The sequence below is a fragment of the Cadophora gregata genome (genome assembly GCF_030347475.1).
Source record: "Cadophora gregata isolate MNR1 chromosome Unknown scaffold_17, whole genome shotgun sequence".
Classification (NCBI taxonomy): Eukaryota; Fungi; Ascomycota; class Leotiomycetes; order Helotiales; family Ploettnerulaceae; genus Cadophora; species Cadophora gregata.
The window spans coordinates 931,341-953,543 of record NW_026695940.1 but is presented as its reverse complement, the minus strand read 5'-3'; the positions used below and the strand labels follow the sequence as shown (position 1 = coordinate 953,543).

The following is a 22,203-nucleotide window of genomic DNA, read 5'->3' as shown; positions in this document are numbered from 1 at the left end:
AGGGAGAGAATATCTCGAGATGTCCCGTCACGCAAGCAACTTCTGTGATGGATGGAGGACAGAAGGAATATTCTACCTGTCCAGGTACGGATCTCCAAGGCGAGAGTGCCAAAATCATCGAGAACATCAAGAGCCTAGACGAATGCGTGAAGATTTGCTCCGCGACACCAACATGCGTGAAAGCCGTTTGGGATAGCACGGGATTGGTATGTCACGTCAAAGCACCCGAGGAGACCAACACTTTGATCTGGGTCACGGATAAGCGCTTCTCGGTTATAAATCTGGATCTCGCTTCGGACCCAGCTGTTAAGGGACAATGGGGAAATTTAATACGTTTCCCCGTAATCCCCGTTGCCGGATATGTTGTTCCTGAATTCCCATCCTCGTCACGCATGCTTGTATTTTCGTCTTGGGGACCTGATGCCTTTGGAGGCTCTTCAGGGCGTACGCAATTCGCGGATTACAATTTCAATACTGGAGCAATATCGCAGCGTGAGGTGGCGAATACTAAGCATGACATGTTCTGTCCGGGCATGAGTTCGCTGGAAGACGGAAGGATGTTGATCAGTGGTGGCTCGGACGCAGCGGCTGTCAGTCTGTATGATCCAGCGACGAATACGTTTGCGAAAGGGCCAGAGATGAAGATTCCCAGGGGGTATCAGACAAGTGTTACAACGAGTGAAGGGAACGTTTTTGAGTTGGGAGGCTCGTATAATGGAAAGAGAGGTGGGAAGAATGGCGAAATTTACGATCCGGAGACTAATGAGTGGACGTTACTTCCGGATGCGAAGACGGATGAAATGCTGACTGTTGATGGGGAGGGTGTGTGGAGGACTGATAATGTAAGTTTTGTGCTCTCGCCGTCTCATCCTATCCATGAGATACATGGCAGGGGACAGATGATGAAGAAAATGCTAACACCCCGCTAGCACGCCTGGCTCTACGCCTGGAAGAATGGCACTGTCTTCCAAGCCGGTCCCTCGAAAGCTCAAAACTGGTTCGACACGAAGGGTACCGGCTCTTCCGCACCAGCTGGCACCCGCTCAGGGGGCGATGCCATGTGCGGCATCAATGTGATGTACGAGCCTGGCAAGATTCTCTCGGCAGGAGGCAGCCAGTCTTACACCAATAGTCAAGCTGTTGCTCTTTCCCATATCACCTCCATCACGGAACCAAATGTGCCGTCGACTATCGAGCGTATCCCTGATATGGCATACCCGCGCGGCTTCGCTAATGCAGTTGTCCTCCCCGATGGGAGTGTGCTTGTTACGGGCGGGCAGAGAAAGTCAATGGTTTTCACAGACACAGATGGGATCCTGTATCCGGAATTGTTCGATCCTTTGACGAAGAATTGGAAGACTTTAGCGCCTAAGGCAGTGCCGAGGAACTACCACTCGATTTCGATTTTGCTGGCCGATGGCACGGTGTTTAGTGGTGGCGGAGGATTGTGTTATGTTGGAGGTGGGGTAGGAAGCAAGACGGATAAGTGTAACAAGGCCGTTGATCATGCCGATGGGCAAATATTCTCACCGCCATATCTATTCACAGCTGATGGAGGATTGGCTGCTCGACCAGTGATTGAAAAGGTTTCAGCGATGAGTGTGAAAGTTGGTGACACCTTGGTTGTGGATGTGAATGGTGCTGGTGAAGGGGCGAAGGTGGTCTTGGTAAGAATGGGAAGTGTGACCCATTCGACTAATAGCGATCAAAGACGGGTACCATTGACGGATGTGAAAGTTGTTGGGGATGTGTATACGGCGAATCTGCCGAATGACAGTGGGATATTAATTCCGGGGCATTATTATCTGTTTGTTGTGTCTAGCACAGGAGTGCCAAGCGTAGCGAGAACTGTCAAGGTTACTCGTAAGTAAAACTACCTACGACATGTTTGTTGAGGGACTGGTGATGCAATAAGTAATACTCATAGCTCAGAACAAACCTGTGGGCTTCTTAAAGGATCGTCTGCTGGTGTCCAGACAATACAGTTGCTAAACGCTAGGATAGTATGCTTCTCCTCTCATTAGCCATGAGTCCATCAAAACCATGCTTCTCAACTGACATTCCCTCTTCAAACTTTGTCTTTGAAAACGTCTGTTGCATTCCGGTTTTTGCGTTCCCAACGTCGCTGGAACATGCCATACAAGCAGATTCGCTCATGTGACCCGAGCAACTCGCTCTTGTTACAGCCGTCCTATCCTTTTATTCTTTGGAGTTTGTACACAGCCAAAAGTCCGATTTTGCGGCAAGACCAATTGTGGGCAAGCGAGAGAAACGAAGAGTCGTCTGTCTCTGCATCATAATACATAAGAAGATACGGTAAGGAACTAAGCTGAAGGAGTACTGCCAACAAAGTGATGCTTATCAGTTTAGTACCTACTGCAGTTGGATCGAGTGTCTCAACGCGCCCTGCATGAGCGCAAAAAGGACCGGATCCAATACCTCGAACGCACAGTGGAACAACTGCAGCATGAAATTATATGCATTGCACTCTAGTGTTATTTCTCAGCATAGCAGTCAAATGTTAGGCACAATAAGCAGTTTCGCTTGAAAGCTGGGAATGCCAACAGAAGCTCTGGGAAAGGATCATGCCTGTGGAAGTCTGGCTGAGAGACGCAGTGACGTTCCTCGTGGCATCAAATAGCATGGCTCGGAATTTGGACAATAGATTAACTGGTGAGCTCAATCACACGAATGTTCCGGCAGTTCTGGTCGTCTTCAGAGTATTGGGAGATGGAGTCGAATAATTCGCTGCCCCTCCGTTCCCGAATGGTAAGCGAGTGTAGAGCCCAACCTTACCTTCCTACCTGGAGATGTTTTTCGCGAGGCATCCCCACTTCTGGCAACTGGCTGCTTTAAGATCACTTCTCATCAGTGAAGCTATCTGGAGCTTGGCATTTCTACCTTAAGCTATCACAGTCGTAAAGCAGGGTAAAGTAATGATCTGATCCAGTTTCCTCGCAGCGATCCTAGCAGTTTTCCCGCCAACCCTTCTTTTCAATGCTATTCACTTCCCTTGAAATAAAATACGTTGGTGGACTTACAACTCGTAATCTGCATCAGATCAGCTAAAATTAAAAAGGAAAAACTTAAAGAGTGGGCTTTTGCTACGACAGAGCTCGTCTCCATCCCCGGTCTTTAGTAAACAGCAACAATGGGTTCCGACTACGAAACGACAAGACCTCCGGACCAGAAACTAGAAATCCATTACATAGCACCAACGCAGTACGTTCCAAACTCCAAGCTTCCCATACTCATCTACCGTAGCGTCATCCCGGATCCAGACGATCATGACGGCACAGCTGCTATCCTCAAGGGCAACGGGTATCGAGTTGATGGATTTTATGGCTGTTACGATACCCCACATTACCACTCAAACACAGTTGAAGCATATGCTTTTGTTCGGGGCTTCACAACGATCAAGCTTGGGAAAGGGCCTCGTGATGAAGATGTTGGGAACGAGTTCTACTTGAGTAAGGGAGACTTGTTCGTGCAACCCGTATGCGACGAAATCGAAGCTCTGATGGGAGTTTGGGGCAGGAAGCTGATGCAATACTAGGCTGGAATGGTTCACAGCATGATCAAGTCTTCGCCGGATTGCAAGTATGCAGGTGCATATCCCGAGGTAAGGCCTCTCTTTGATCAATTTCTGTCTCATTTTCTGAAAGATCATTCTTTTCAAGGAAGGTTGCTCATGCTGGTCCTGTGATAGGGAAGTCCGCACTGGGATGTGCGACTTGGGAACGAAGATCCTCAGCTGGTGAAGATTTTGAAAGAAGACGCTGCAGCCGTACCGATACCTGCTTCGGATCCAATCTTTGGACCTCTGGGCCCTTTGGTTCGAATTTGGATGGCTGTGAATGAAGGAAACGATCTGCTTGATCGTAAGAAGTGCCAGCAGAAAGGATATCAGGTGCCTTGTTGTGGGTCACCTGAATCACCTGAATAGACCTTTAATGTCTTTACGAGAGTGCTGGATGTTTTGTTCATTGGTATTTTCAGTGACGAACAAGGTGGCTGTTTCAATTTTGGGACTTTGAGGATTACCCGCCTGCTGAATAGAAGCGCAGGGTTTCCGTTGAGCTGGGTGACAACTCTCAGCGCCAAGCTGCTAGATGTGCGACATTGAGGTGACTTCTTTTGGATTCAGTCAAATTGCGAGTGAAGACCCATGAATATCCTACTCAAATTTTCAACATAATCCTAATAAGTCTCCTCAGAATCACAACGCCAAACTGGTTACTGATGAATGCTCAACAAATCCATCGATTTCTGCTTAAAGTAAGAACTTTTTTATGATCTGTAGAAGTTCCCATATATGGATGTTCTCATATTTCACTCGCATATTCGTCTTCGGCTATCCGGATTTTTATCGAGACGCCCTTGAGATTCGTCACTCGTAAGTAAAGGAGAGCCGTGGATCAATTCGGTGGCATGTCTCTTGTGTGGCATACTCACTTCCAGTGAAGGCTTATAAAGGCTCCGCTCTCTTCTTTAGAAAGAAATCAATATTAAAACCTCAGACAATACAGTGCAGCGTCTCACGATTCAATGACCGCAGATACATTCTGCTCAGTTGTGCTAACCGCCATGATCGCCTCTCCCGTTGTTCCAATTCCCAAAAAGGACTTCGTGCACAATGCCACTCAGGCGTCGCAATAAAATGCAAATTTTATCACAGGATAACTGAGTGCCCTAGCCCGTCGCCGTAGCTCCTCCTCCGGGACACTTAAGTCGGCCTATGGAAGATCGGCTGGGCCGAGACTTGGTGTGATGAACAGGTCGTACTGGAGCACGATCCAGCACTTGTTGAGTGGTCAGTCGTCAATCCAGGAGAATTTAGAAGAATAGTCCGCACTAATAAATCCAGACATGATCTTCACATGTGGTCGTGGCTCGAAACTCAACAACGAAGCCATAGTTGTCTTTACCAAGGGCTGGACTCGAACACAAGTCAGTCTAAGTTTTGAAGAGTTAGGAGACCAGAATACACCAGCTGGGATATTTTGCGCTCTTATACTGGCTTAATCGACCGCAAATCCAATCAGCGGGCGAAGCATAGGTGCTTGAGCTGGACGAGAAGCTTAATGTACTCCCGACTTGGAAGATGATCCTGATCACTTACCTGTTGTTACGCAGTCTGAGAGTTACGAAGAACTCCTCGAGCTAAATCTGACGTGAATGTACTGTTTAACAATGGTGACTCCAACGCGCAATGTCATGAGTTGCATCTGATTGCCAGCTGTCAGCGCCTGCGTGCTCTTACATGGTGTGGGTGAGGATGATAGATGGGCACCATACTCCGTGGCATGACCCAGATGAGAAGCGAAACGTGCTCTGTACATCGTAGCACAGATTCCTGCTCAGGGGGAATGTATCTAGGGCTCAGGACTTGACCAAATGAATTTCAATTGGGACAAGGATGCAAGAAGCTGGCGTGGACAGCGTAGATGGCTCCTCCAGCTTAGCCCGAAAGACGGCAAACCACATTGAATATCAACCTTTGAACTGGCGCCCATCAACTGGCGGAGGAAATTTCACATTCAGTATTTGAGATCAATTGAACGAAAAGAAAAGAGACTTACATGAACGAGCGAAGTGGTTGAGAAAGCTTCTTCGCCAGTTCAGGAACCAAATCGAATGGGTCATACTCACCATGTCACAGGGGAGACGAAAGAGCCCAAACATTGAGACATTAATGAAGAATACTCTCATTGTAAAGAATCTATTGAACTATAAGAGCTAAAGGAAGGCCCCATGTCGTTTAAAGCTGCTTGCTGAAAAACTTGGCAATCTGGTTATATCTACATGTGCACGTTAGCTTGGATCAAAGGAAGGAATAAAGGTATGAGGTACCCTCTTTCGTATTCGCTAGCTTCCAAAAAGTTACTGAAGTTGGCTCTGGTACCCACTAACTCGTGTCAGTAAAGTTGGCAGTTTCGAGCGGACGTTGAAAAGCTTCAACGTACTCCATCCATGACTCATCTCAGGATAAGTTTCTACAAAGCCATTCCCAGCATTTCCTTCCAACACTTCCTTACACTTTGCCACCTCGGCAGGATCCTCGTCCTTGGAGGCCAGGATGATGTGAGCAATCTTAATCTTCTTGATATCTTCAACATCAAGTCTGCCAGGGTGGACTTGGCCGGAGACAAGGAATAGCGTGTCAGGACCTGAAGTCCGAGCAACAACCTGTGAATTTTCAGTACATTTCAAACATTTGCATCTCCATTCAAAATTTTCGGCTTTACCTTTCCGCCCCAGCAAAGACCAAGCGCAGCCCATTTCTCAACAGTCCACTTGGTCTTCACGTCTTTGACAAATTGCGTGACGAGTTTGATCTTCGATTCGAGGGCTGAAGCACGGCCCAAAAGCTCTCCCTTTAGCTTTAAATTCTCAGGTGTCGGGTTTGCAAACCACTATTGAGTGCCATTAACTTCCGATAGACTCTTGTCCAAGAAAACCGAAGAAAGCGGGTGGGAGGAAAGCCGGTTGTAATAGAACCATACCTCGCCCTTTGCATAATCCCCCTGCAGAAAATCTGGCACAAAGACCAAGACTCCCAAAGCAGCCGATAATGCATCTGCTCCCTGAATGGTCTGAGGTGCAAACCCAAAGATATCATAGATATCTAGGATCGCGCTTTTGGCATCCGAGGGACCAGTGATGTCTTGTTAGATGATATGTATCAGTACTGAATAACTCCAAATTGAGCGCTGTATCAACCAACTCACAAGTCTTCAATCCTCCGATGTCTTCCCATTTTCCTTTCTCAACATAGCCCTCAGCCACAACTGGCGGGATAGTCTTGCAGGCTTCGCAAACCATTTTTCGTCACTCTGTATCCTTCGGGTTTACACCTCTCCAATGTTTTAATCGATAAAAGGTGAAAAACAGTGCAGGTTTTGTCTTTGGTTACGAAAGGCGAGCCGTGATATGGGCGAGTCCGGGTCTTTGGATTTTAGAAGCCTTTATCTGATCTCCCAGCGGTGATGTGACCTGGTTCGGATGCGCTTATGAAGCAAATCTCTGCTGGTCTCCACAGTCTCGAAGCGTGCTTTCTCTTCCTATGATTGGAAGGTTTCCGTGAGGATAAAGTTCAAAGCAACTGAATCGGAGACTCTGCATCAAATCGGCAAGCTGGGGTCATGGTCCGCTTCTGTCTCGGTGATAGGGCTCGCTAATTCCGCTTCCAATGCCGAATTTGAGTTTCAACTTCCCTATGGCAATTTTTGCGGCAGATGGATTTAGGACGGTCTTTATCATGATAATAATTATTGAGATAAACACGTTCCACAGGAACCGGAAATGGGGATTTTTTTTTTTATGTAGGAGGAGCCGCAATTTCATGTACATCACGTGTCAATTATCTGACCATCGACGGAAGTGCTACGCGATTTGTTGACATTCCTCCACTCAAGGTTTGTCACATGTCTGATGAGAATAACACTAATAATCAAAACATCTGAATTCTTTTCCGATCTCTGGACTGCCAGTACGTTTTCTTTTCTTGTCCTGATCCTGATCGAGACATATGATGGGACACCAAAGAAAGATTACTATTTTACAAGCTTCTCAGCTGTGCTTCCTCATTTCATCCCACAGATCCCAATCGAGACAATTGTGCGTAAGTGGCGGTGAAGATCGCTTTTTTCCCTGAATTCACATTCCGTAAAGAGCAGTTCCTCATTATCTGTGCTTAAAACAACCTGGTAGCACCTCACTCGGCGACTTTGCATGAATTGCTTCGTTTACGGAGCTGGAAAATTGCATATCAGCTATCTGCTATAATTAATCTCTATTGTCGTCCACGAAACTGTGGAAGAGATAACTCCATTGTTCCTCGGACACAGATACTAACAAGCATCCCGCCTCAGCCCATCCCACAACAAACAGGTCCACCTTTCAAAAACATCTGAACTTTCCCAGGTAATCTCTAACATAAATCCAGCCTCCAATTTCACTACACTCTACAACCACAGCGAATTTATCCTCAGTCTCTTCCGATTCTGGAAACTGCAGTCTCCTCACCGGCACAAACCTTTCAGCCGATGTTTCCCACCCTAGTGTTGCGCAGCATCTGGAGGAGTTTAGGCTCGTCGCTGCGATGTGTAGCTCTGATGCTGGGGCAAGAAGGGTGAGAAAGGCGCAGGTCTGGTTAGGTCTTGTTGACTTCCTTGGGATATGGCCTCTAACCGGCAGAGAATGTTGAAGATAAAGTGTTGAAGCTGGCTTTAATTGTCTTGCGATCGTACGGACACTCGGTTCTGACCCTAAGTGTTTCTATCGTCGTTCTTATCGTTCCTCGTCACACGCTCCCGATTACATTACCACGTATCACCTACCAATAACGAATTCCCCGCCTTTCAGTCCGTGTTGAGTGCCTCGTCCTCTATACTCAAATACGTCAACAATGTCAAATTGTTCCCCGGTCCCACTCCTAAAGTGGCATTCACAATTTTCGTCCCAGCTTGTGAGACTCCGTTCACCTTAGCAGCATCCTCCACTCTCGTCACATAGAATAATTGAACGCGTACAGTCTCTCCATACGAGGTACTTGCGATGAGTCCGGGATGCTCAATAGCATCGGGCAAAATGTCCATATCATAGTCTTGCTTATCAATTGTGGAATACGCCGATAAAGCGACGTATGAAGGGCCCCGAATATGATGGTCTTGTATGAAGTAGAGTTGAGTAGTGGAAGAACTCCCTTGAGCTACCGCAATGATGTTGACGGCACGCTTTCCAACGGGATCGGTTATGGATGCTTTGTCGTTGAAAATCAAGGGGAGTTTCTCTTGCAGTATGTCAGCATGTGGAGAACTTCAACAGCACCACAAACCTTTGTCCCAACCAGTGGCGTTTGTCCATCTGACAGTCGAAAGCTGGATATCTGTGTTGACAAAAAATATGTAAACCTCAGTCTTCGCCGGGTCGTCGACTGAAGCAACAGCCAATCCAGTACCTCTGTCATGTGCCAATGCCTGGGTTGTTGATTCTGACCACGAATCGGTAGCTGGCGAGTATGAAAGCTCCTTGATCTCAGCATGCGCAGCCAAGGAGTCGCCAGGGATGTATGAATAATAGAGCTTAACCCCTTGAGAAGGCAGATAAGTAGCTGCGAGCGAACCTTGAGCAGGTACCATCGCCAATGAGGACTTGAGGATTTGCCCAGGAACGTAAGTGTCCACTTCTTCACTCCATGGGGCGGGTACCATCCGGATGTGACCCTCAGTGAGCTGTGCTTCGGACGATCCGTTCCCTGGAGAGAGAGCTGGCACTAGGTAAAAGTAGAACCGTACATGCTGCCTTCAATCAATAGCTGTCTGGAGTCAAGCCGGAAAGACTTACCAGAGTCGAGGAGGCCTCTCGCCAACAAACAGCCGTCAAATTAGTCTTTGCCAACACAGACTGATTGCGGAGACCCAAGTCCAGCCTTGTCGCAGGAATGTAGGCATATGATGTTCTGTTCCAGGTTGCGCTCGTCAAGGTTCCAATCATCCATATATCATCCGAGCTGCTCGTCTGCCAAAACACAAAGGTTCCCTCTTGGCACTCCGCAGCAGCCAATGCCAGAAACTTCGGCGAGGGGATATCTTGGTCGGACGCATCTCTTCTGGCATTGCGAGCGACGATTCCACCGATTACCCCAGCAACGGGAGCGACTACAAGTAGGACAGCCGCGATGAGGATTCCCCTCCCGTAGTTCTTGAAAAAGGGAACATGTTGATCAACTTCGCGGAAGGGATTTGGTGGTGGGAGAGTGGTGAGTGGGATGTCGGATCTTGAGTAGCCAGGCAGAGATTCTGCTATCGATGGCTCTCTTGGAAGAGCGTCATCTTCAGGAAATCCTATTTGGGAACCATTTGTTGCCGAAAGTGAGTGGTGTGCGGCCAGTGGAGGAAAGTGAACACCATCTTCATATGCTGGAGGGCGATCGCTTATTGACTACTACTAATTTAGTTTTAATGCGGCAGAAACAGAGGCCAGATACTCACGGTTCTCCTATCAACATTGGCAATATTCGGAGCCGTCATGACTGCTCAACAACAAAGCTACCTACGCCTCATCTCCCCTTGCCATCACGTATCAGAGATGACCTTTTGTATCGGCCAGGATATGGATATTCCCTGCCACGATCTGGTTTGTATTGTAATGAATGAATGGTTACGTTACTGACGCGAATTGCAGATCTACCCATTTGAGTCGCGCATATAGGAGGTGCGAAGCTGGTCAAGATAACAACAGAGCCAAGACTGCAAATTGCCTGAATGCTGAGCCACAAACGCTGTAGGAGTTTAGGTAGGTAGGTATTGCAATCCATGCAATGCACATGACCAAGGCGATGCCACCTTACTCGATGTAATCAGCTTCATTTCCAGGAAACGAAAACTCGAATATGGATTAATAGTGTGGTTTGGATCAAGGAGATATAAGCTTGAGACTTGTAAGGCCAGACTTCGGTTCCTCCAAGATGCTTTGGTTTACGTATCGTGAAGGGGCTTAACTGATATCCCGAGACTGACGCCCTTTCAGCTGCAAGGATAGGGAGCAATGTCATATTAGCTGAGATATGGGCTGGCGCTGATAATGTAATAAATCTGTCGATAACGCTCTCAAAGTTGACATTGGAAGGAGTAGGTAAGCAAATCGCGTGCGATGATGCTGTCAGCAAGCTCAGCGGATCGGTGGAACAAAGCTTGGCTAAGTCGCTAGTGATCGTTCCGAGGCTACTGGAGGGCTTCACTTGGTAACAGTATATAAACAATAGATCAACCTTCTAAGCGTTCCATCGAAGCAAGTTCTTTTACTTCAAGTGTAAAGTCGCGAAGATTTGGAAAGTATCAACTCCCTCCCGCTCGCCACCCATATCGACGAGCCAACAATGGCAACCCCGCTCTATTCCGAGATCCCCGCTTCGGTGCAGAAGAAACCCACACCATTCAAAGTCTCTATTTCGGACGATGAAATCGCCGATTTCAGACAGCTGCTGAAGTTATCTAGACTCCCGAAGAAAACTTATGAAAATCAACAGGAGGACCGTAGATATGGTGTAAGCCTTTCTTGGCTAGCTGAAGCGAAGAGAGTCTGGTTAGAGCAATTTGATTGGTGAGTTCTGGCATCAATTATATTGTCTCGAAGCTGGCTCTTGCATGAATGATTAGTTGTCTCCCGTTTGTTATTTGTGCTTTACATCGAAAACTCAAGTATCCACTTCTTTCCAAAGCCATCTCCTGACACTTCTCAGGAAGAAATCCGAAGCCCATATCAACAGCTTCCCCCACTTCACAACAACCGTCAACACATCCAATACACCCATTCCTACACCCTCGTCTCCTAACAAGCCAGTCACTATCTTCACAACACACACCGTTCATTTCGTGGCTCTCTTCTCCACCAACCCATCCGCCATCCCCTTGGCGCTCTTCCACGGCTGGCCAGGCAGCTTCCTCGAATTTCTCCCGATCTTGTCGCTTCTGAAAGAGAAGTATCCTGACCCCAGAGATCTACCATATCATGTCATCGTTCCCAGTTTGCCGGGATTCGCATTCTCGAGCCCTCCACCATTGGATACGGATTTCGATGTGGGAAGTGTGGCGGCTATTATGAACCAGTTGATGCTCGACTTGGGCTTCGGCCATGGTTATGTTGCGCAGGTGAGCATTTCATCGCTTTGAAAATTGCAGACAGCAGACTTATCTGTCTTAAGGGTGGAGACATTGGGAGCCGAATCGTCAAGGTCCTGGGTGATTCCAACTACCCAAGCTGCAAAGGTATGGTGCCTACCCACTTCGGTCCCCGTCTCTTGCTTCCCCTCCGAAACCTGATCTGACAAACCTCGCAGCCGTCCATGTCAACTTCAACTACATTGGTGCTCCACCTCCCGGAACAGAGCCGTCGACTCTCAACGCAAAGGAGAAAATTATGGTTGAGCGTGGCCAGGAATTCATCCGCACCGGTTCTGGCTGTTCGTCTCCCTTTCTAACTTCTTCCCAAATCCCAAGCCTCCACCTCTGAAATCCAACTGACACACTCCCTCTAAGATGCCAACATGCACGGCACCCGCCCCTCCACAATAGGCGCCGTCCTCTCCTCCAGCCCGCTCGCCCTCCTCGCTTGGATCGGCGAGAAATTCCTCTCATGGACAGACGACGACCCAAGTCTCTCGACAATCCTAGAGAGCGTGACATTATACTGGTTCACGCAGAGTTTCGAAAGTAGTATATTTACTTATCGAAGAGTATGTGTGGTCTCCTGATTTACAGAGGATTGGGCTCCTGTCTGATCATGACTTAATACCTCTCGTGAGATGCTCTGAACGAGCACAATGCACTGTTTCCTTCCCAAATCCTGATATACTGACACGCAAACAGCGCTTCCTCTCACCCTCCCACCAACCTACTGAACCTAAAGTCCGCGTGCCCTTCGGCTTCTCGAACTTTCCGAAAGAACTGCTCCCAGTCCCGAAGAGTTGGGCTGAGACGGAGGGTTATCTGGTGTTTTATCGTGAGCATGAGAAGGTGCGTTCTATCATATATTGCCCTTTTTGTTGCTGTTTTTTGGGGGGGAATAAGGGCGAGAGGTTGAAAGGAGAGTGCTGACGAGCGGGATACAGGGCGGACATTTTGCTGCTTTAGAACAACCAAAGCTCTTGCTGGGTGATGTCGAGGAATTTATCAAGCAAGTATGGAAGGTGTAAATGCATTGGGCAGAGGGTCCCATCAGTCTAGTAGTACACCACCTTCACTGATGGATGCTTGGGATTTTCCCTTGCTGATGGGATCATAAGGTCGGGTTTCGAAGGTTGGTCATGTTTACTCTCCAAAACAAAGATCGAAGTGTCACAGAAGCGAATAAGAATTTCCATAATGCGCTGGAGCAACGTGTCCCAAGATGTGTAGTAACGCAAGTAGATTTTTTGATTTTATGCTTCAAAATTTGAAGGATACATCATATAATGCCTCACAGTAGTAGCATATTGTTTATAAATCCACTCTCACTCAGCCTAGCACGCCCTTCAATGGCAAATTCCTCGAACTTCCGCCCACATAAACCGTCTTCGGATAAGAACTGACAACCCAGTTCTGGCTCACCGTATCCCAATTACTCAGATCTCGTCTCGTGAGCTTGACTTCAAATGTTGCGCTCTCATTTGGATCGAGCGTGAGGTCATCGAAGCCGCGGAGGACAATCTTGGGGTCGGTTGGGGCACCAAGTGAGAGATACTGGTAATGATGATTAGTTTCACGCACAAAAGCAGAGAAGTAAGCAAGAACTCACCAATTGCGGAATCTCTACCCCCTTCACGCTCCCTGTATTCTTGACCGTCGCGGTAACCACATACAAGACATCATAAAGCTGTCTATTGCCACCCGCACTACCCCCAGCAGGTAATTTCGGCTGCGGCGTCCCCTCTCTGCTGCCCACTGGCCAATTTTGCGACTCTCCCCTTGGGACAGGTTCACTCAAATAAGGATAGATGTACTTATTCACGGCGTGGAACCCTGGCGGAAACTCCGCATTAGTCTCATTGTAATCGATCGTTCCAAACGTCGGCGCCGCCTTTGTTGTTCCCTTTGTAGGTTCATACGGACCCGGTTGCATCTTCTGGACTTTCAAATCCGAATACGCAAACGTGGTGTATGAAAGTCCGAACCCAAACTCATAAGATGGCTCAATGTTGTTTGCATCGAAATATCTATAATCGATGAAATTCCCCTCTTTGAAATTCAATTGCGGCGGATCAGCGGTTGGCGTATAAACGACATCCACACCCCAATCCTCGCGCTTCTTGCCCCACGTAAACACATTCTTTGCAGATGGGTTACGCTTGCCGTATAAGATGTCCGTGATGGCATTGCCAGATTCTTGACCTGGGAGACCGGCCCAGAGAAGGGCGGTGATGTTAGGGTGGTTCTTGAAGGCTTCGACGATGACGGCACCAACTGTGTGTAGTACGACGATGGTGTTGGGGTGTTGGGAAGCAACATGTTGGATGAGAGCGTCACCGTTACCCCAGAGTGTGAGGTTATTGCGATCACCGGTATTACCATCCACGGAGATATAAGCTTCACCTGAGTCAGCGTTGGCGAATACTATGGCTGCGTCGGTTCCTTGGATGGCGGCTGTGACGGCGGCAAAGTTGTAATTGTCGCTGACATTGGTGTATTTCGTGCCATCTCGAGCAGCCTGTTCTTTCAATGCTGTGTTTGGTGCTATGAGATAAGGGAAGTTGGCTGTTCCTGAGCCCCAGCCCATAGCTAGTGTCCCGCGGTTGCACTGAGTTGGTTAGCAGTGCCAAATACAACAATCCAGCAGAAGGATGAGCATGACATATTGGCAAACAAGCGAGAAAGTGAACATACCCCTCTATCACCGCACGAGTTTGGCCCTCCAGGATTGTCATGCGCATCCTCTCCAATCACTGCAATGCTCCTTGGTTTCTTCAGCGGTAGCGTACCCTTCACATTCTTAAGAAGAACTGTCGAAGCGCCTGCAATTTCGCGACAGAGACGAGCATGATCATCTTGCACATTGACGTGGTAGTTGATCTGCTGGTAGCCTTCGTTGGCTTGCGGGTGGATGTAGCCGAATGTTTCTGAGGACCATGAGTTGAAATTTGTCGGAACGCGAGCGGTGTCTCGTCCGACCTGCGTCAGGTGTAAGTTGTGAGCCAGATCAAGGCAACGAAGGGACCAACCTTGAAGTATGCAGACATGATCCTCGTTACCATATCATCCAGACGCCATTGTGGCATCGTTCCGTTCAGGACAGCAGCTGTCAGGTTAGATCCCCACCATGTGTTCCCGGATGCGAGATTTTGATCTCCTGCCATAGTCATGTCAAGACCCGCTAGGGCTGAAGCTACACCAGTGTGTTGTGCCCACCAATCGCTGACAACTACTGGATGTTAACATGAGCATTGAGTGGAGAATTGTGATACCTACCGAATCCCTGGAAGTCGAGCTCGTTCTTGAGTAGGTAGTTCAACGTGTAGGAGTTTTGAGAGCCGTAACTGTTGTTGATCTGTGCCGTGTCAGAAGCTAGTCTTCACAGCGGGTGATTTGAACCTACCTGATTGTACGAACACATGATCGATCCAACACCAGCACGAACAGAATCCGCAAACGGCCATAGATACAACTCATGCATAGTCTTATCATCCAGATTCGCTGAATACGCAAACTTGACCGTGCCATTCGGTTCGCGGTTATGTTCCTGCTCATTCATGATATAATGCTTCGCACAAGCCACAACACCAGCGTCTTGAATGCCTTTGATCGTTTCGGCCATTGCGATTCCGGTGAGCACGGGATCAGGACTGAAGCCTGACTATTGTCAGTCATTTCTTCTCATTTACTGATTTTTTACGTTAGATGGCCTCAGGGTCATGACATACCTTCCCAATTCCGTCCACCAGCAGGGACACGACCGAGTGGGCCAGCAACAGGACCTAACTGAACGTCGATTCCTTTCCCTCGATGTTCCATACCCATTGCGTTGCCGCGAGATTTGAAGAGGCGAGTCGTCCATGTTGCTGCGGCATTCATGCCAGATGGAAAGGCAGAGTTGAGATCCGCTAGAAACCTCTTTATCAATCGACTGCTCGAGCTGGTATCAGTTTGAGAAAACTCACCAAATCTAATTCCCAACGGAGAATCCTGCAAGCAGATTCCCGCAAAATTCAGCCTTGGAATTGACCCTGTATTGCCAACACAAGCCTCGCCCTCCCATCCCACACCGGTTGTGAGATTGATCTTCTCAAGCAAGGTCAATCCGCTCACAAACTGCTGTGCTTTGGCATAGGCATCTTGCCAACCATTGCCGCCTCGCATCCATGGTGAGGGGTAGCTTGGGGGAGAGAAATCGCCGTCGTTCTGGGCAGTTGCAAAGCTCACAAAAGAGCCTGCAAGGAGAACAAGCGATGTTGATGGGGAGAACAACATCCTTTGAATTGAAACGTCAATTGACTTCACGCTGGTACTCGGAAGCACAGAAGTAGGGTGCAAGTCGGAGGACTGCAAAGGGCAGAAAAAAGTTGCCTGACTGACAACGACAAAGAAGGAAGGAAGGAAGGAAGGAAGGAAGGAAGGAAGGAGAGAGAGGGGGAGAAAGCAAAATGTCAGGAAGCAGCGATCGTCAGAGCTATATACTTTTTCGCGTGAAGTCAATTGAAATTGGTTCATTAGGATGCTACGTGAGCTTGCTCAGCAGACAAGACAAGACAGGGCAGTAGGTAGGTAGTCAGTCATAACGCACCCCATGCAGCTTAAGCAAATTTGTTTTCTTGTCCCGGCTCCCTACCCACCTGCTCGACCTGGATGGCCCCATGTTCCAATTGTCCAGTCCTGCCCTGTCCTGTCCTGTCCTGTCCTGTCCTGTCCTGTCCTGTCCTGTCCTGAGCTTGTCTCTTCTGTCGTGTCATGTCGTGTCGTGTCGTGTCGTGTCGTGCAAGCCAGCTGGAGCTGCAGTAGAAGTGGATACGACATCTCAACCTTCTCCAGAAAAGGAAGCTCCTAGCTGAGAAGAAGCGGGAGTAAGGTTGGGTGCATGCTTCCCCAGAATAATAATGTCAGGCCCGAAGAAACACTTCACCTCGGATGAAAAAGCTCTACTTTTCCTCCGTAGTCTGATGTCACCGGCGCTCGCGCGGGGGTTGGGCGTCCGGGGTAGCCTGGGGGAGAACAGGGGGAGAACAGGGGGAGAACAGGGGGAGAACAGGGGGAGAACAGGGGGTGTTCAGGGGGAAGGGAGGGGAGGAGGAGGGCAGGAGGGCAGGAGGGCAGGAGGGGTAAATTACAAGATGGGGATGCTCCCGGGTCTGGGTCTGGGTCTGGGTCTGGGTCTGGGTCTGGAGAGGATAGGCGGCCGTCAAATATGGCCGATCCCTGTGCCAAGAGCCGTGACAATCGGTCCGACGAGGAACAGGGCATGACAAGACTACTACTGTACTGGCTGGGATGCGATGGGATGGGATGCAATAAGTAATGGATGGAAGCTAGTTCCCAAGAGCTGGGAGCTGCACCGTTCAACTTTCACTGCATCAAGTCCGCTTCGACTTCGACTTCGACTTCGACTTCGACTTCGACTTCGACTTCGACTTCGGCTTCCCCTCACTGGCTGTGCTACTTGATAGGCTCATACGCAGGGAGATGGTGGATGGTGGATGGTGGATAGTTGATGGTTGATGGTTGACCCCCCTTTTTACCTTACTGTAGGAGACTGACTCTTCCATGCACCAGCTGGGGTAAAGACTCTTATCTTTGGGCGCCTTTGGGGAGCTAGCTCCTATAGGTAACCTTCCTCCTTTCTTGCCTTACCTCACCTTAATGCATCTTCACCGCGCACATCAGACGCGCCCTCGAATCCGGTTGGTTCTTTCGTGCTCGATGCATCTCAAGCTGCGTGAACCTGCCTCGATGTACATAGATGTCTATGTACATAAAATACCAACATGACTAATTTACCTAATTTATCGTCTGGCGTGGTAACGTGGTATCCGTGGCTTGGAACGGAGCCTTGTCAGAGACAATGATGAGTTGAGAGTCAGGTAAGTTTGCAGTAAGAATTTACCTTGGTGCAGGAGAAGCAGGCCAAGAGGTGTGGTCCACAGTGGTCCATGAACTCCCTGGAAGCCGCCGAAAAAGGCGCCGCTGTGGCTTGGTGGCTTGGTGGCTTCGGCACATGCAAGTCACCCATCCACACGTGATGACTGACAATGCGGGGAAGACGTCTTCCGAAATGGCCTCTTCTTGTCTTCTTGCATGTTTATTGTCAAGGGGAAACAAGAAGTTGGAGATTCAAGCTAATGCCTCGGCTCCGTCACCCCTCAACTCATCTGATTTGGTCGTGGGAATGTGACAGAGGTAACACCGAAGCGGAGCCGAGAATCCAGCAAACTCCTCGCAACTTTGCACCATAGCTGCATCTTCACTTGAAGCTTGGAAGCCCCGCAGCTGGTCTCTCCATGTTTACGTATTCTGTACTACTTACTGTAAGACAGAACACCTTTCAATCATTAAGAGAGACCCCAATTCACTCGGAATTTCAAGCTAACAAGCCTGACAGCTCTCAGATGCATGTCTAGATCTCGTCACACCAGACATGCTGCATGGAGCCGCAGTATGGAAACGGAAGAGCAAAAGGACTACTGACACTGTTCCACTGTACTTTCACAAGTCACGAATAAATTCCCCACATTGTTGATGTCAGGTTATAGTGCTCTAGTCGTCTGCAATCTTGAGAGAGTCTGGACTATCTCTCCATAAGAGCATGCCAAAAAGCATATCCCAGTCTGAGATTTGTACAGTTGAGCTGACAGGTGCGGATATTGTCTCCTCTGAGAAAGCTTTACTTCTCGGTTGCGAGGTGGACTTGGAGTCGGTGTCTAGCGGAACCGACCTTGAAAGTATCAACCGCGTCTCTCGCAGAAATTTTACTTCATTGCTCTGCTTCGCCGCCTTGCAAAGTTTCTGGTTGGAGCGCCGCCTGAAGTGTACGGCGATACTTCTCATTCAACTCTTCGCATTGTGTTGCTGTTGCAAGCTTGTCTCTGTTCACTCTATTCTGAAAAGAATCCAAGACAGGCACGAATGAACATGTGACTGGAATGCGGTGAACAACACTTGTGAAGTCGTTGAGGTACTCGCCCTTCCAGTTTAGAATGAAAGGTCTTCGAGCCGCTTTCCCGAGCTTCATTTGGAATTGAAGGTCCAGGATCTCTTCATCGTTGATATCGCACGGCTTTTGGATAGAGCTCTGAAATATCAAAGGCATCTTGACACTTAAACACTGTCTCAATATTTCAGCATTTGACGTTATCATACAGCATGACGCGTAGGGAAATATGGTCTAACAGCTCTTTGACGAGGTGCTGGCCCTTCCAGGCATGGCTGGGTCCTTCGTGAAACGATTGGACTGACATCTACTTGAGCGAATACGTCAAAGAGCAGAGACAATGATGGTGTTGAGCATATATTTCACAAAAACACTATCACAGGTGGAATCAAGACAATCCCTGAGCATCGTATTCACAACGATCCATAGGGACCAGTCTACAGCGACCCCATCTTTGTCAAATCGAGAAGTCGTCATCGACCTGTCAAGATTTCTAAACTCTAGGAAGACGACTTGGTGGAGGACTTGTTGAAGAGTGGTTAGACAGAGGAGTTGTTGAAGCAGGTGAGCTAATTGATGACATTGTTGAGTCTCTGAGCTATGGCTGGGTACTTCGACGAACATGCGGCTTTGAAGACATCAATTGCGAACGAAGATTGGTTCGTCGTATGGTAGTGACGAAAGAAGAAAATGTTCGATATTCATGATTAGAATTCGACTTCTCAAGTCCGCTTTCTTGATCGCAGTATCTAGGCTTGAATTCTGTGAAGTGGTAAACTTCATGTCAAAAATCAGCACGGAGTTAGTCTTTCCCAATCGGGCCTAGCATACATCCATTGAGCCCACTCACTTGAAACTATCGTTCTTTTCTACGAACGAGTTCTGCAATAGATAGTTTATTTTAAGGCTTAATCCGCAGGTTGTGTAAGGCATATCACCAATTTTCAGTTAAAAATTCATTAGGTGATTAATCTCATCAGTCGGTGGGATTCTCGTCACGCATGCTGAGGACTTCGGAGGACGATAATTCACGGGCAAGAAAAATGTAGAAGCCCGTCACGATCAACTCACTCAGTCCACGTAAGATTAGATATCCTTCGCCTGGCGGAAATTTATACCGTTACATGTACCACCACCGGGCCTTGGACTCGCTCCAAGCCCAGCATCTCAAGTGAATATGCCCATGTATTAATCAAAACAAGAGCAAGGATGAAAACAACCACAATATGCTTGCGCAATAATTCTAACACCCTCGTGAAACACAATAACATCTTTCAGTGTGAAAGCCAGTTCCCAGATCTATTTTGAGTCTTTCGTACGCTCACAACGCCACGGAGACATCTGGTTCCCTCGAAATTTCCATGAAGCGAGTCCACAGATCCACTGTCCTGCTCCTGCCATCCAACGTCCAATCAAAAGTGCTCCGAAATGCTCCTTCACCCCATGGGGAACGATTTAGATGAATGTTTGCAGGCTGCTAGCTGTCGCAGGCATTTCCTCATCTCCACATCTTCTCGCGGCTGGTGCTCTTCGAGAGAACTGGGTCTCATCAAAGTTCGTTGGAAAAATATGTGTTACGATCCCGCAAATGTTTTGGTCCCGTCTCTTTGGTATAGGTCCAGACAATGCCAGTGAATTGGCCCAATGGTCAAGATATCCTGTGCTAATGCGAGGCATCCTGTGAGATCTAACCCATCTCCGGGAACTTTGGATTGATATGACCGTTGGGAAGGAAGAAGAAATCATGAAGTCAAAAAGCAAAAAGTAATGTCCTTATCTTGGAATCTTGGGATCTCAGTCCTTGAAGTGGTGACGTTTGTGGTGCGGAGTCTGGGGCGTCTGGGGCGTCTGGGGCGTCTGGGGAGCAATCCTTCGGAACTCTTGTGTCTATGCCTTGGATTGGAACTCTGGAAATCAAGGGACCATGGAACCCTCTCAAGTGGGAGTGATGACGGTTCCAAATTAAAATGATCCTTATGGACTGTCTGGAAACGTGTTCTTTTCGATTGCCTCTTACCAACTTTTCACTCGCAGATGTGAATAGATGTTATTTCAAGACATTGGAGTCCTCTGTGAACCTCCAGCCATTTTCAATGTCCTATCGGTATAAATAATCAAGCCTCGGAGACATGATAAACGTATGTCACATCCAACTGGAAAAGGATGTCGTGCTGCCTTAGTTCAAGCAGATTTGTTGAAACAGGGAGAATACCATAGCCAAGTAGACCTAGGACAAGGGATAGTGGTAATGATAGCAGTAATGAGCCTCTCTCTGCCGTGTCAAAGCAGTAACGGATCTGTGGAATCTTCGGAGGTTGTGCTGGTTCGGCTGGAGCCAGGATGTAGTCCTAATTCGAGATCACCGGTGCTGATCGTCTCCCAAAGTGGTGGTATTGTGGATGTGTCGTAGTGTCCTGCGTGACCAAGGTGTGCAAAAACTAGGGGGTCTACCTCAGATCCCATGAAACGGTTCAAAATCCACAGGTGAACTCCACTGGAGCGGGTTGAATCCGAGCCCATGGATGCTCCATCGGATCCAGAATATCTGATGCTGTGCTCAGCTCTCATGAATTCTCCAAGTCTGACATCCTGTACAGTATTTCGAGCATGAAAGCTCTTCCTCGCCCATGGGACGATGTAAACAATGATCATAATTCCCATAGCTGCAGAAATTGGCATATATGGAGCAAAATCCTTCAGGGAGGGCCGTACGGTCAAAAGGGCTGTGAAGGCAAAAGGCATACACACTGCGAGTCCCGGCGCGATATGTCTGGATAGTGTTAGTCCTCGTTCTTTGGAATGGAATTGAACGAGTTTATACTCTTTGATCTCGCATCGATAAATCACGCCAAATGAGACAGCTGAGAACATGAATAGTCCCAATGTGCTATTCTTGGTTAGCTGTCTGAACGTCTCCAAGAAGATAGTGAGACAAATACAATTCATAAAGTCCTTTTAGCCCAAGTGCTGCCGACGAAAAGGAAGGCAGGGCGAAAGCTGATGCAAACATCAAGGCGCAAGTCAGTGCGACAAGGTGAGTTTCAGCAAAGCTTTGCCATTGCTGTAACCGGGTAGAAGAAGGTATTGACATCGCAAGGGTTCCGTCTCGGAGATCGTCCATTATCTTGGAAATTGAATTGGTCTTCAGCAAGTTTACCGAGAGCAAGAATGCATACAAGGTAATGGAGTTGTCTTCTGGGGTTGTGGTGTTGACTTTGTCTTTTCGGAAATTGAAAGGTTGTTGCTCGATCCTGGTGTCCAAGGTTCAAGAGTCGTAAGATTCAACGGCACCGAATGGCGGCCGAGGAAAGAAATGATGATCTATATACAGTGACCCCAGCCATGATTTGTGTTGAGCCAGTGGGTGCAAATCAGCTGGAAAAGTGCTCAGAACAATATGCATCTTATCAGGTGCATTTCAGGGCTCTCCGTCAGGCCTCAGCACATCATACATTAAAAGGCCCAACGTCCCCTACATCCTATTAGATGATGAGAACAAAGGAATTGTTCGATCAGTATACTGGCTAACTCATGGACAGCTTTTCTTTTTGTAAATTGTGGCGCAAGGCGCATTCTCAACAAGCTATC

The 22,203-nt window shown here is 48.1% G+C and overlaps 8 protein-coding genes across 9 annotated transcripts; 3 read left to right on the top strand and 5 right to left on the bottom strand.

Annotated features, from left to right (window-relative positions):
* Positions 1-47: 47 nt before the first annotated feature.
* On the top strand, positions 48-1,871 carry ONS95_006141 (uncharacterized protein; the record flags this gene model as incomplete). Its single annotated transcript, XM_058499585.1, has 2 exons — positions 48-842; positions 930-1,871. The coding sequence occupies 2 exons, from the start codon at positions 48-50 to the stop codon at positions 1,869-1,871; spliced, it is 1,737 nt and encodes a 578-aa protein (XP_058350629.1).
* A 1,280-nt stretch (positions 1,872-3,151) lies between these two features.
* Positions 3,152-3,946, top strand: ONS95_006140 (uncharacterized protein; the record flags this gene model as incomplete). Its single annotated transcript, XM_058499584.1, has 3 exons — positions 3,152-3,496; positions 3,557-3,622; positions 3,710-3,946. 3 exons carry the CDS (start codon positions 3,152-3,154, stop codon positions 3,944-3,946), a joined length of 648 nt encoding a protein of 215 aa, XP_058350628.1.
* Positions 3,947-5,677: 1,731 nt separating this feature from the next.
* On the bottom strand, positions 5,678-7,297 carry ONS95_006139 (uncharacterized protein). The gene is made up of 5 exons (XM_058499583.1): positions 6,732-7,297; positions 6,507-6,667; positions 6,249-6,416; positions 5,854-6,189; positions 5,678-5,801 (listed from the first exon to the last, which is right to left on the bottom strand). The coding sequence occupies exons 1-4, from the start codon at positions 6,823-6,825 to the stop codon at positions 5,884-5,886; spliced, it is 729 nt and encodes a 242-aa protein (XP_058350627.1). The 5' UTR covers positions 6,826-7,297; the 3' UTR covers positions 5,678-5,801; positions 5,854-5,883.
* Positions 7,298-8,363: 1,066 nt separating this feature from the next.
* ONS95_006138 (uncharacterized protein) lies at positions 8,364-10,034 on the bottom strand (the record flags this gene model as incomplete). Its single annotated transcript, XM_058499582.1, has 4 exons — positions 8,364-8,794; positions 8,840-9,302; positions 9,349-9,945; positions 9,996-10,034. The coding sequence occupies 4 exons, from the start codon at positions 10,032-10,034 to the stop codon at positions 8,364-8,366; spliced, it is 1,530 nt and encodes a 509-aa protein (XP_058350626.1).
* Positions 10,035-10,761: 727 nt separating this feature from the next.
* ONS95_006137 (uncharacterized protein) lies at positions 10,762-12,891 on the top strand. Its single transcript, XM_058499581.1, has 5 exons — positions 10,762-11,106; positions 11,246-11,654; positions 11,708-11,771; positions 11,843-11,965; positions 12,042-12,891. Exons 1-5 carry the CDS (start codon positions 10,883-10,885, stop codon positions 12,254-12,256), a joined length of 1,035 nt encoding a protein of 344 aa, XP_058350625.1. The 5' UTR covers positions 10,762-10,882; the 3' UTR covers positions 12,257-12,891.
* Positions 12,892-16,096, bottom strand: ONS95_006136 (uncharacterized protein). 2 transcript variants are annotated; one of them, XM_058499579.1, is made up of 7 exons: positions 15,635-16,096; positions 15,073-15,577; positions 14,946-15,024; positions 14,699-14,898; positions 14,364-14,648; positions 13,279-14,277; positions 12,892-13,223 (listed from the first exon to the last, which is right to left on the bottom strand). In XM_058499579.1, exons 2-7 carry the CDS (start codon positions 15,289-15,291, stop codon positions 12,999-13,001), a joined length of 2,007 nt encoding a protein of 668 aa, XP_058350623.1. In that variant the 5' UTR covers positions 15,292-15,577; positions 15,635-16,096; the 3' UTR covers positions 12,892-12,998. The 2 variants fall into 2 exon arrangements, with proteins under 2 accessions (XP_058350623.1, XP_058350624.1); XM_058499580.1 differs by having other exon boundaries at positions 12,892-14,277; positions 15,073-15,326; positions 15,398-15,577.
* Positions 16,097-18,438: 2,342 nt separating this feature from the next.
* ONS95_006135 (uncharacterized protein) lies at positions 18,439-18,822 on the bottom strand (the record flags this gene model as incomplete). Its single annotated transcript, XM_058499578.1, has 1 exon — positions 18,439-18,822. The coding sequence occupies one exon, from the start codon at positions 18,820-18,822 to the stop codon at positions 18,439-18,441; it is 384 nt and encodes a 127-aa protein (XP_058350622.1).
* A 1,630-nt stretch (positions 18,823-20,452) lies between these two features.
* ONS95_006134 (uncharacterized protein) lies at positions 20,453-22,122 on the bottom strand. The gene is made up of 2 exons (XM_058499577.1): positions 21,555-22,122; positions 20,453-21,502 (listed from the first exon to the last, which is right to left on the bottom strand). Exons 1-2 carry the CDS (start codon positions 21,734-21,736, stop codon positions 20,896-20,898), a joined length of 789 nt encoding a protein of 262 aa, XP_058350621.1. The 5' UTR covers positions 21,737-22,122; the 3' UTR covers positions 20,453-20,895.
* Positions 22,123-22,203: the final 81 nt, after the last annotated feature.